This window comes from Vigna unguiculata, chromosome 7 (genome assembly GCF_037176805.1).
Source record: "Vigna unguiculata cultivar grain cowpea cultivar isolate G323 ecotype 2 chromosome 7, ASM3717680v1, whole genome shotgun sequence".
Classification (NCBI taxonomy): domain Eukaryota; kingdom Viridiplantae; phylum Streptophyta; class Magnoliopsida; order Fabales; family Fabaceae; genus Vigna; species Vigna unguiculata.
This window is the reverse complement of record NC_140798.1, coordinates 35,591,781-35,605,487: the sequence shown is the minus strand read 5'-3', so window position 1 is coordinate 35,605,487 and position 13,707 is coordinate 35,591,781. Positions and strand designations below refer to the sequence as shown.

The following is a 13,707-nucleotide window of genomic DNA, read 5'->3' as shown; positions in this document are numbered from 1 at the left end:
AAGCTCTAGGAATAGGATTTGAGTATTCTCGTGAGTTGATTGTAACATGAATATGAAATTGAGATAATTTAGAATGTATGAGAATGAAGTGGTTGAAGTCTAATCTTAACAAATAGTAAATACACTATGTTAATTTCTTGTTGCGCAACAATTGTTTGATAAAATACCAAAAAGAGTTTCATTGTGTTTTTGTGAACTTTATTGTCTAATTGAGTTATGAATTGTGAGAGTTGTCATGTGTTGCAAAAGTCCATGTGGAGTAAATGACATTTATTACTTGCTACATGCAATCGGTACACTTGTCGTGTTGGTTTTGCTATTAACAAGTTTTTGAATAAAAGTCATAGAGAAATTGATTTTATTCACAAAACTTAACATCAATAAAAGATAGAAAATAACGTTACCAATAAGACATTGTTAAGAAAGGTAAATCTATTTAAATGATCTTTGTATCTCAAATTTAGTTTCATAGTTACATTTTACACAAGTTCCATTTTCTTATCATATAAATATTTAGAGATGTCAAAAAAATTCGTAACAGCGGATATACATTGATAAAACCCGCAACGGGTAAGAAATGAACATTATAAATAGATATCTGTGAGTAACGGGTACGAGTATCTTTTATACATGCATGTTAATGGGGTGAGTATGGGGTATCATAGTAACCGTATCCATGGATACCCATACTAGTTAAACTCTAATTTAAATTATAAAAACGTGATTAAAATATTAACACATTCATTTTGAATGGATTATTTTTTATCAATATTGATTTTAAAATACAAACATTAGTAATATGCAATTCAACAATAACTAAATGAATTCTTTAGACTTTATTTGAAATTTATGATTAAAATATGTTATTTACAAAAAAAAAGCTTATTTTTCTACAAATAAATTACCCACGAAATACAGCTTTTCTATAAATAATTACCCACGAAATACATTTTATAGATAAATTGATATTACTTACATAATACCCACGGATGATGGTAACTTTAATAAAGAAAAAAAAAATTAAGAAATTACCTACTCATTGAGAGATTTACCTACGGGTGAAACGTATGTGGGAAAAAATAATCCATATGAAATATTGATTAATCCATAGGTAAAATAAAAAAAATTAATAAAAAGATAAAATTGTTTTAATCCTACACCCAATTCTTCAAAACTTTAAAGGTGTGTTCTTATGGGAGTGATGATTTGAGGGAGAGAAAGGATTGATTTGGATTGATTAGAAGGTGATATTTATATTGTTTTTTTTATGGATTTGAGGATGATTGTAGAATGAATTTGAGAATAACTTTTGTGAAATTAAAGATAAAATGTTTTAATAAATAGAAATTAAAGATTACTAAATGACCCTTATTAATAAATATAATATAAAATAATCTTTGGAAGAGTTGAAATAATATATTTTAGAGAAGATGTTAATGAATAGTTTTGAATAAAAAATATTATTATAACAAATAAAGAATAAAATGCATTTGGTATAAGAATAAATATAAAATATTTAATATTAAATAATATAGTGGTTAAATTAAAATGTAAAATTCACATTTTATTATTTATTTTGTATTTTTAAAATAGTTTTGTTTTCATCTTAATTTATTTATTTTTTCGTTTTATTTAGAAATTAACATATGAATTGAAAAATTCAAAACTTTTTTACCGTGAAGGAAATACCTGTCTGGGAAATGTTTTAGTTAATGTCCATTTTTTCTGCTTTTTTTAGAAGAAAACCACAATCTCACTATGGAGGTGCCCAAGTCATCCCACCCTTGTTGATTCTCCACCATCAACTAGAATCTTTTCTGCATACACATGAAAATAAGATGATGATAAAATAGGGTTATTATGGTAAAATATGGTTTATCATCTTTAAATACTCTTCAACCAAGATGGGAGAAGGAAACAATCTCGCAAATCCACGCTTCACATCACTCGCAAATAATTGAAAACGAACACAAATCCATCTTCGCTAATTCAATTCTCTTCAATAATAAATCAGAGTCTAAATCCCTGATTAACTTATAAAATCCACATTTCTCTCCACCCTCACCACCTTTCATATTTCATTATGGAATCTAAATCTATAGTATTTTTAAAAGACATTTTAAATTTATATTTGACTTTTTCTTTATATTCTTTTAATAGAGTATTGTAATATTTGGATTAAATTTGTTTTAGAAAGTGTAAGTATACTTAGAATTAAAGAATATGGAAGGGTAATGTATGTGTTGTATAAATTTTTACATATTATTCGATTTTAGAATTTTGACGTTATATCTACATCTAGGTGTATCCTTACTTTTATTTTGTTTATTTTTATTTTATTTCTCTATTAGGAAAATGATTTTCAAAGATAACAATATATAATGTTCTTTATTAATGATATTTTTTTCTCATCAGAAAAAATTAAATTATAACCAAAATAATAATGATAAATTTAATTAAAAATAATCGTTCATATATTCTCAAGTTAAAGAAGAAAAAAGATATCTCAAAATAAAATTTTATGTGAGTAATAATTAATCACTAGTAAAATTTAAGTTACACTTATTTATTTTTAAAATAGTTTTTTTTTCATACTTTTTTTTTTTGTAAAATATTTAATGATTTTGATAGTTTATAACTCAATTTTCTTATGTAATCAAAATTTACTATGAGTAATTTAGACAACTATTTTAATTTATCAATCTATCCAAATAAAAATGATAATTTTACCACAGTTAACTTTAATAATTTACAAACTTTAATTAATTATTCAATATTCATTTTTTTAGCGTCTTATCTATTTTTCATACTACACATTCGAAGGTAAGATAAAATATGTTATAAAGAGGAACCGATTATTTTTGACCTTCAGTTTTCTAAGGAACCTTTTTGACAATACTTATTTATATTTGATTTTTTAACAGTTTTAAAGGTAAATGTTTTTTAATTAATGAATTTTGATTTCAGTTACAAGTTTCCATCTCTTAAGAAAATTGTTTTCAGTTATATTATTATATTATTATGATATTGTGGTTGCATATGATAACATGTCAATGTATGGTTAAAAAAAACCATAATATAAATATTATTTATTTTGAAATGTAAGAAATAGTAATTTCATATTTTGAAAAAAAGAAAAACAAGAAACTAAAATCAACATGGTAGAGAACAAAAATAATATTTTAAAATCTTAAAGAAATAAAAAAACTATAGAAAAACTAAAATATGTTAATTCATAAACTAAAAATATATTTAAAGAATATCTGTATCATGAAATCGGTTCCATTCCGTTCGGCGGCACCCTACACTTTATTGTAGTGTTGCGGTGACCTCTTCTCTTCCGCGTTGAACTTCTTTGCAGGTAACCGATATATCCTTTTCATGTTTCGGAAATTTGTAGCGCAAAGTTATTATCTTTTGTTGATTTAGTGTTGGCGAATGAAGTTGAGGTTGAGGTTTGAGGAGATTGAACCTTATGTATGTGTAGGAAGCTTGATGCTTAGTCATGGATTAGAATTAGATAGTGTTGGTTATGGTTATATGTGGTTCATTTACCTATCATACAATACGAGTTTGTTACTTGAGTTGTAGCTTGTAGGCATCAGTCACGTGTTTTATGTTGCTTGCATAATCAAAGGGGCATTTTGCAGCTTAGTACGACACAGTACTAATAATTTCTTTCTTGACATTTGAAACTGAAACCCTTCACTATCAGGATTCTTATCATCAACTTTGACATTTCAGTGCTTATTGTTATTGTTAGTTATGATTGTTACAGTTTGTTCTCATGTGAACCAGGGTTTCTTTCTTTTCTTTTTGGTAATTAGATATCTAATTTTGCAGATATTAAGTTGATTACTTGGGTCAAAGTTTGATTTCTGGCATCTCTATCATGGCAACTAGTAAGTGCTGCTATATTTAGATTTTCCCAGTTCGGAAATACTTATTTGTCTGCATTTTCTAAGATTTTTTTTTTTTCTCTCCTTTAAATAATATACTCTATTATTACGTGCTTCCTGCAGGACTTCAGTTTGAGAATAATTGTGAAGTTGGAGTCTTCTCAAAACTTACCAATGCCTATTGTTTGGTTGCTATTGGAGGTTCTGAAAACTTCTACAGGTTATCATTGTTTTTGTACTATTGAAAATATGGCTCCTTCTAGATTTAAAGTCTTTGTGCTTGGTTTCAATTGGATGGAAATTGCCAAAACATTTTTCTATGAGTAAACTAATGTATTATGTACTGTTTAATAGTGCATTTGAGACTGAATTAGCAGATGTTATCCCTGTGATCAAGACCTCCATTGGTGGCACTCGAATCGTTGGTCGTCTTTGTGTTGGTAAAGTTTTTTTTTCCTCTTAGTTTCTTAAATCTTAGTGATTATAACTCCTTGCCTTGGATTACAAATCAGTTTGGGTTCACTTTTCTATAAACAATTTAGGAAAAGAAAAAAGAGGTAAAATGAATCAAACTTCTTCGGTAAGTTAAAAATAATATGTGCACTTCAGTTCTGTGAAATTAGATGAGAAAGCTTTTAAAAAAGTTGAGGTGGATGAATTGTTTTTAACTTCAGGAAAAAAATTGATTCGTTTAACTTATTTTTTTCTCCTACCATAAGTTTTTCTTGAGAAGTTGGATCTGTGTAATTTTTTTTTTTAGTGATGGATCTGAACTGTCACTTTATCTGTTACATTTACACCTTTCACCTAATTAGCTTACCTTCTTATTGGTTTCCAGGAAACAAGAATGGCCTTCTCTTACCCCATACCACCACAGACCAAGGTGTTTCCTTTTATTCTGCCTTTTGTTTTTATTCATTATAGTACTATATGAAACATATTATTGGTCACAAAGGACTCCAACGTGTATTTTAATTTGCATTGTCAAACTAATCTTACCAAAACTTTCTGGCATCACAAAAGGTTAAATATTTGTGTAGAAGATGTATATGCCTTTTCAGTTGCAGAAGGAAAAGGTAATTTAGTACAAGAATGACCAAAACTTAATGCTGTAGTCTTTGATTTTGGCATGTCGTGGCCTCGTGGATACTTGGTTTTCAAAGTTCACTTTTTAAATTGAACAAACTTTCAATTTTTGTAGAAGAGTTTTTGGTAGCACTAAACTTTAAAGTGCTATATATGTCATCCTATTTGTCCTTTGCCTCTTCTCCTCTACAGTACGAAAACAAATTTTAAGTGGTGCAAAATTAGATGGGATTCATTCATGATTCGTGCAAAGGAACTCTTACAATGTTTCTCAGAATTTGAATAGTGGATCAGATCATTAAAAAAATGCTTGTGTGATGATATCCATTTTTTGTGGCTTCAGCATAAAAAAATACTAGTTTAGTCACCAAATTTGAACAGGGTGCCCTGCTTTGATTCTGAAAACTTTTGCTTGGCTGCCTGCAAGCATTTGGGAATTGGGATCTTTATGGACACCCTTGGTTTATCCCTTCCAACCTTTTCTTTTATCATTCACCTGCTGGGGTTTAATCAGTTTATGTGTGAAAATGATCTGGCATATCCATTGTTTCATCTGTGTTGGTGACATAGAACTCAGCTTTAATTGTGATGTTGTACTGACTTGTGTACATGTTACTTGATCTGTTTACTGTCACTATTGCCGTAGAGCTTCAACATTTGAGAAACAGTCTACCTGATCAAGTTGTTGTTCAGCGTATAGAAGAAAGATTATCCGCACTGGGAAATTGTATAGCATGTAATGACCATGTTGCTCTCACCCATACTGATCTAGACAAGGTATTGTCTTATTGTAGATTAGTAGCCTTTTGTTTCATATACTGAACTTTTTTACTAATTTGATTTGGACAGTCATATTTGCATGTTAAATAGGGCACTGATAAAGACATGGCCAGACTGCTTGTCATTCTGATTTATCAGTTTGAATTTGATTTTTGCTAATGTAGCAAAGTATATAACAAGCAAAAGTAAGTTTCAAGTTTCATCTTAAAACCAATTAGTGTCAAGCAAAGTTGTCTAAGAAATATAACTGGTACCTTAAGATCTAAAGTAGGTGAAAAGTTTACTGGCATGTGGTAAGACTAGGTATTTGACCACTCTGCTCTACTATTGTTCACTATGAAATTTATGTTCAGGAAACTGAGGAGATGATTGCAGATGTTCTTGGAGTGGAAGTTTTCAGGCAGACTATTGCGGGTAATATTCTTGTGGGCAGTTACTGTGCATTCTCCAACAGGGGTGGTTTGGTAAGTACAAAGGTTGTCCTGTTGAATATCCTGGTCTAAAAACATGTATACTATATCGTAGCCGTACACTTTGTGCAGGTACACCCTCATACTTCCATTGAAGACTTGGATGAGCTTTCTACCCTTCTTCAGGTTCCTTTGGTTGCTGGGACTGTCAATCGTGGTAGTGAAGTGATAGCTGCTGGCATGACAGTAAATGATTGGACAGCATTTTGTGGTTCAGACACCACAGCAACGGAGCTCTCTGTGATTGAGAGTGTTTTCAAGCTTAGAGAAGCTCAACCTAGTGCCATTGTCGATGAGATGAGGAAATCACTCGTTGATACTTATGTCTAAATTTTTGTCACTAGTTGACACTTGTGCCAACAGCTTTCAGTTTTATCTCGGTTTTTCCTGGTAAACAGTTTGGTTTCTAAGATATGAACACATTTCAATCAGAAATGTGGTTTTCATTAATTGTTTGTCTTCTTTTGATTCAATTTTGTGGTTGTCGTCCATAAATCAAAGGCAATATATGGGTGGTTTTACGTTACGTGGAATCCCTTGGCTTCGTAAATAATTTATATTCAGTAAAGAGATAGATATCATGTTTTGATAATATTTTCCCAAATCGTTTTTTTATCTATATGACTAGCTTGAAGAAAAAAAAAAAGTTAAACTGTAAATAAATGAGACACATCAAATAATTACGCTGTTTGTTACTTCTTATATACAAAAATTTGATTATAAGTCACAAAAATTAACTTTTATTGGAGAGTTGCATATCATTTTTTATACAATTTTTTTAAATTTATTGATCAATTATTTTTTATCATTTAAATGTATGTACTTTTTATGTATTATAAATTTGACTACACACAAAAGTGACGGACTTGAAAAAATAAAGATCAAACTAGATAGATAAATAAGTGAGACATAATAACAATTAAAATAAAAACAATTCATTTATTTATTTCAAAGACTTTATTTTTATTATTAATGGCTATTTAATAGTTGTGAAAACATCATTTAGATCTATTTAATGTTTTAATTGTAACATATGTTAATATTAATAAAAAGTTAATCATAATATTACCGGTTTATTGGTGTTCATTTTTTAACTTAGTAATTTAAAAGTATCGAAACGTTCGGTTATTTTAATTAAATAATAATTCAATAATTTCTTTTATCTGTCTTTGACCCATATATTTACAAATAAAAAAGTATATTTTGTTGTTATGAAAAAAAAAATCAAAATTACAACATTTTGCATGCAATTTCTTTGTTCTGTACAGTATAGTGCAGCCATTTATACTTTTTTCATTATATTTCTAATTTTATGTTAATTTGGATTCTTAGTTATTGTTTTTTTTTGTTCATCTTTCCATTTTAACATACCTATTCATTAATAGCACAAAATTATATTTGTCGTGTAAATTGTGAATGGACGAATTAGCAATACTAGCACCTACAACATCATTCAGAACATCGTTCAGTTATTAATTAATATTTTTTTTTTTATCTTTCAAAGGATGTACTTCTTATGTACCACAAATTTAATTACAAGTTACAAAAATCAAGTTTGCACTAAGTGGCTATGACTTGAAGACAAAAATAGGCCAAAATAGATAGAAAAATAAGTGAGACACATTGAACAAATATGTAAAAAACTGCTTGTTACTTTTGTATACAATTTTTTATATTTTAGTAATCAATTTTTTTTATAATCTAAAGGAATGTACTTATGTACCAAAAATTTGATTACAAGCCACAAAAATAAACTCTTATTGTAGCTGGCTTGAAAAAAAAAAGAGGTCAAAACAGATAAGCAAATAAGTGGAGCACATTAAACAAATATGTGGAAAATTGCTTGTTATTTGTGTACAATTTTTAAAAGTTTACTAATCAATTTTTTTTATCATCCAAAGGGATATACTTCTTATGTACCACAAATTTGATTACAAGTCACAAAAATCAATCCTTATTGCTTGCACTAGGTGACTGACTTGAAGAAAACAAAAATAGGCCAAACTAGATAGACAAATAAATGGGGCACAATGCACAAATATATGGGGAGCTGCATTTTTCTTTTCGTACAATTTTTTAAAATTTACTAATCAATTTTTTTTACATATGAAGGAATGTAGATCTTATGTACCACAAATTTGATTAAGTCACAAAAATCAATCTTTATTGTTTGCACTAAGTGGCTGGGTTGGAGAAAAAAATAGGCCAAAACATATAGGCAAATAGGTGGGGCATAATAAACAAATAAGTGGGGAGATGCGTATTATTTTTCGTACAATTTTTTAAATTTTATTAACCAATTTTTTTATTTATTTATCTAAGGATGTTATTCTTGGGTTTCACAAATTTGATTACAAGTCAAAAAAATAAACCCTTATTGCTTGCACTAGGTGATTAGCTTGAAGAAATAAATAGGCCAAACCAAGTAAAAAAATAAGTGGGTCACAATAAACAAATAAGTGGGAAGTTGGTTGTTACATTTTGTACAAATTTTTAAAATTTACTAATCAATCTTTTTTTTACATAGAAATGATATCCCTTATGTACCACAAATTTCTTTACAAGTCACAAAAGTCAACCTTGCACTAGATGGTTGACTTGGAAGAAAAATAGGTCAAACCATATAGACAAATAAGTGGGGCACATTGAACAAATATGTGGAAAACTGCTTGTTACTTTGCATACAATTTTTTACATTTTACTAATCAATATTTTTTTTTTATCATCCAAAGGGATGTACTTCTTTTGTACCACAAATTTGATTACAAGTCAAAAAAATCACCCCTTATTATTTGCACTTTTCTTGAAGAAAAACATAGACCAAAAGTAGATAGGCAAATAAGTGGGGCACATTGAACAAATATGTGGAAAGCTGCTTGTTACTTTTGCGTACAATTTCTTATATTTTACTAATCAATCTTTGTTTTTATAATCCAAAAGGTACTTCTTATGTACCAAAAATTTGACTACAAGTCACAAAAATCAACCCTTATTGTTTGCACTATGTGGCTGGCTTTGAAGAAAAACATAGGCCAAGTTAAATAGGAAAATAAGTAGGGCACATTGAACAAATATGTGGAAAGTTGTTTGTTATTATGTGTACAATTTTTAAAATTTTACTAATCAAATTTTTTTATCATCCAAAGGATATACTTCTTATTTACCACAAATTTGATTACAAGTCACAAAAATTAACCCTTATTGCTTGCACTAGGTGGCTATCTTGAAGGAAAAAAAATAGGCCAAACCAGAAAGGCAAAATAATGGGGCACAATGCACAAATATATGGGGAGCTGCATTTTACTTTTCGAACAATTTTTTAAAATTTACTAATCAATTATTTATACATCTAAAGGGATGTACATCTTATGTACCACAAATTTCATTACAAGTGACAAAAATCAATCTTTATTGTTTGCACTAAGTGACTGTCTAGAAGAAAAAAATAGGCCAAATAAGATAAGCAAATAAGTGGGACACATTGAACAAATATGTGGAAAGTTTCTTGTTACTTTTCGTACAATATTTTATATTTCACTAATCAATCTTTTTATATCATCCAAAGGAACGTACTTCTTATGTACTACCGATTTGAATAGAAGTCACAAAAATCAACCCTTATTGTTTGCACTAGGTGGCTGGCTTGAAGAAAAAAAAAATAGGCCTAAAAAGATAGAAAATTAAGTGGGGCATAGTGAACAAATATGTGAAAAGCTGCTTGTTACTTTGTGTACAATATTTTAAATTTGACTAATTAATCTTATTTTATCATCCAAAGGGATGTACTTCTTATGTAAATAAAACAAAGGTTTCAACAAAAAAATAGGCCAATAAATATAGGCAAATAGTAATAAATTTTTTTTATCATCCAAAGGGATTTACTTCTTATGTACCACAAATTTGAATACAAATAAAAAAAATCAACTCTTATTATTTGACATAAGTGGCTGGCTTGAAGAAAAAAATAGGCCAAATAAGATAGACAAATAAGTAAGGTAGATTGAACAAATAGGTGGAAAGCTGCTCGTTACTCTGCGTAAAATTTTTTAAATTTTACTAATCAATCTTTTTTTTTTTATATTCAAAAGAGATGTCATTCTTATGTATCACAAATTTGAATAAGTCAAGAAAATCAACCCTTATTGTTTGCACTAGGTGGCTGGCTTGAAGAAAAAAATAGGCCAAAAAAGATAGGCAAATAAGTGGGGTATAGTGAATAAATAAGTGTAAAGCTGCTTGTTACTTTGCGTACAATATTTTAAATTTCACTAATCAATCTTTTTTTTCATCCAAAGAATGTACTTCTTATGTACCACAAATTTGATTACAACTAATCAATATTTTTTTTATCATCAAAGGGATGCAGTTCTTCAGACAAATTTTAATACAAGTCAAAAAAATCAAGCCTTATTTTTTGCACTAGGTGGCAAGCTTAAAGAAAAAAAAATAGGCCAAATCAGATAGACAAATAAGTGGGGCACATTGAACAAATATGTGAAAAGTTGTTTGTTACTTTGCGTAAAATATTTTAAATTTCACTAATCAATATTTTTTTTATCATCCAAAGGTATGTACTTCTTAGGTACCACAAATTTGAATACAAGTCACAAAAATCAACCCTTATTGTTTGAACTAGGTGACTGACTGACTTGAAGAAAAAAAAAAGGTAAGAAAATATAGGTAAATAAGTGGCGCATAGTTAACAAATATGTGAAAAGCTTGTTACTTTAAGTACAATGTTTTAAATTTCACTAATCAACCTTTTTTTTATCATCGAAAGAGTTGTACTTCTTATTTTCCAAAAATTTGAATACGACTCACAAAAATCATCGCTTATTGTTTGCACTAGGCGGCTGACTTCAAGAAAAAAATAGGCGAAAAAAGATAGGCAAATAAGTGGGGCATAGTGAACAAATATGTGAAAAGCTGCGTGTTACTTTGTGTACAATATTTTAAATTTGCTAATTAATCTTTTTTTATCATCTTTTTTATCATCCAAAGACATGTACTTTTTATGTAGCAAAAATATGAATACAGGTCAGAAAAATCAACCCTTATTGTTTGCACTAAGTGGCTGGCTTAAAGAAAAAAATAAACCAAAAAAGATAGGCAAATAAGTGGGGCATAATGAAAAAATAAGTAAAAAGCTACTTGTTACTTTGCGTACAAAATTTTAAAATTTTCCCAAATAAATATTTTTTTTATCATCGAATGAGATGTACTTGTTAGGTACGAAAAATTTGAATACAAATCACAAAAATCATCGCTTATTTTTTGCACTAGGTGGCTGGCTTCAAGAGAAAAATAGGACAAAAAAGATAGGCAAATAAGTGGGACATAATGAACAAATATGTGAAATGTGGCTTGTTACTTTGCGTACAATATTTTAAATTTGACTAATTAATTTTTTTCTTATCATCCAAAGGATGTACTTTTTATGTAACAAAAATATGAATACAAGTCAAAACAATCAACCCTTATTGTTTGCACAAGGTGGCTGGCTTGATAAAAAAAATAGGCCAAAACATATAGCAAATAAGTGGGGCATTGTGAACAAATATGCGAAAAGTTGTTTGTTACTTTGCGTACAATATTTTAAATTTGACTAATTAATATTTTTTTTATCATACAAAGAGATGCACTTCTTATGTAAATAAAATATGAATACAGGTCAAAAAAATCAACGCTTATTGTTTGCACAAGGTGGCTGGCTTGAAAAAAAAAATAGGCCAGAAAAGATAGGCAAATAAATGGGGAATAGTGAACAAATATGTGAAAAACAGCTTGTTACTTTGCGTACAATATTTTAAATTTCCCTAATAAATATTTGTTATATCGTCGGAAGGGATATACTTCTTATGCACGAAAAATTTGAATACAGGTCCTAAAAATAACTTTTATTGTTTGCAGTAAGTGGCTGGCTGGAAGAAAAAAATATGCCAAAAAAGATAGGCAAATAAGTGGGACATAATGAACAAATATGTGAAAAATAGTTGTTTACTTTGCGTACAATATTTTAAATTTCACTAATGAATCTTTTTTTTATCATCCAAAGGGATGTACTTCTTATGTACCACAAATTTGAATTCAAGTCAAAAAAATCAACCCTTATTGTTTGTACGGGGTGACTGGCTTGAAGAAAAAAATAGGTCAGTAAATATAGGCAAAGAAAGGAGAATAGTGAACAAATATGTGAAAAACAGCTTGTTACTTTGCGTACAATATTTTAAATTTTCCTAATAAATATTTTTTTTATCATCAAAAGGGATTTACTTGTTATGTACGAAAAATTTGGATACAAGTCACAAAAATCATCCTTTATCGTTTGCACTAGGTGGCTGACTTGAAAAAAAAGTAGGCGAAAAAAGAAAAGCAAATAAATGGGGCATAGTGAACAAATATGTGAAAAGCTGCTTGTTACTTTGCGTACAATATTTTGAATTTGAGTAATCAATCTTTTTTTTATCATCCAAAGTCAGGGACGGATCTTCTTAGGAGCATGGAGGGGCTATGACCCCCCAAAATTTTGAAAATTTTTTAATTATATATATATATATATAATATAAAAATATTTGATTTTTTTTAAATTGTAGGTAGTATATTTTAGAAATTGATGAAAATTAAATTGTGTATCTTTTTATTTTTTTTTATAAAGCATAACATTTAACAATAGATAATAAAACATAAAATTAAATATAATAAAGAATAAAAATATTTAGGTTTAATTTATCTTTTGGTCCCTGTTTTTGTCCAAAAGTTGATACTAGGATTATGTCAATTACACCAACAAAACAAATTATTCATACTAAGTGTTTCAATTTTAATGAAAAAATTATTGATCTGTTTCAAGAAATTTAACGAAATTTATCGTAAAAGACAAAATTGCATCCGTTTCTCAAAAATCGGAACCAAATTGAAACAAATAACTGAAGGACCAACTTAATATTTTTAAACGAAAACATGAATCAAAAGAGTAATTAAACCAAATATTTATTAAGATAATTTTTATTTTCCCTCTCATCGTCTTTTTAGTTTTTCACAAATTATAATCATTTCTCACTATCATATCTTTTCTTGTTTTTGAAGACACAAATTCATTATTTTTGCTCTCATTTCTCATTTATCTTATTCCTTTCTTGTCTCTTGTCTCGATAATAAAAACATTACTTTTTATCTCATGAATTTTTTGTATATTCATTTTTTATGAATATAGAAAAAAATAATGTATTATGGGTTTTTTCATAACCAATTTTTAATTGTGACTTGACTGTAATATTTATTTTATAATTACGTGTCTCAATTTTTTATTAGATTATGAAAAATTATTTTTTAATATTATTTACAAAGAAGGTATATTGATAAAGAATAAAAGAATAAATTCATTTTTTTAAAAGTGATAAAAATGAAAGTATTGATGAAAGCAAGATAGACCCTACTTCATATATTTTGAAATATTATACTAAAGGTCAAAT

At 28.2% G+C, this 13,707-nt stretch overlaps 1 protein-coding gene across 1 annotated transcript; it reads left to right on the top strand.

Annotated features, from left to right (window-relative positions):
• Positions 1-3,226: 3,226 nt before the first annotated feature.
• On the top strand, positions 3,227-6,761 carry LOC114189860 (eukaryotic translation initiation factor 6-2). Its single transcript, XM_028078578.2, has 8 exons — positions 3,227-3,361; positions 3,844-3,902; positions 4,023-4,119; positions 4,254-4,339; positions 4,738-4,782; positions 5,632-5,762; positions 6,119-6,229; positions 6,308-6,761. The coding sequence occupies exons 2-8, from the start codon at positions 3,893-3,895 to the stop codon at positions 6,563-6,565; spliced, it is 738 nt and encodes a 245-aa protein (XP_027934379.2). The 5' UTR covers positions 3,227-3,361; positions 3,844-3,892; the 3' UTR covers positions 6,566-6,761.
• The last annotated feature ends 6,946 nt before the right edge of the window (positions 6,762-13,707 follow it).

What these genes read in the sequence shown, in the direction of transcription:
- LOC114189860 (XM_028078578.2), top strand. An exon ending in GGTTCTGAAAACTTCTACAG is followed by an intron (nt 4,120 to 4,253) that starts GTTATCATTGTT and finishes ACTGTTTAATAG; the next exon opens with TGCATTTGAGACTGAATTAG. An exon ending in CCCATACTGATCTAGACAAG is followed by an intron (nt 5,763 to 6,118) that starts GTATTGTCTTAT and finishes ATTTATGTTCAG; the next exon opens with GAAACTGAGGAGATGATTGC.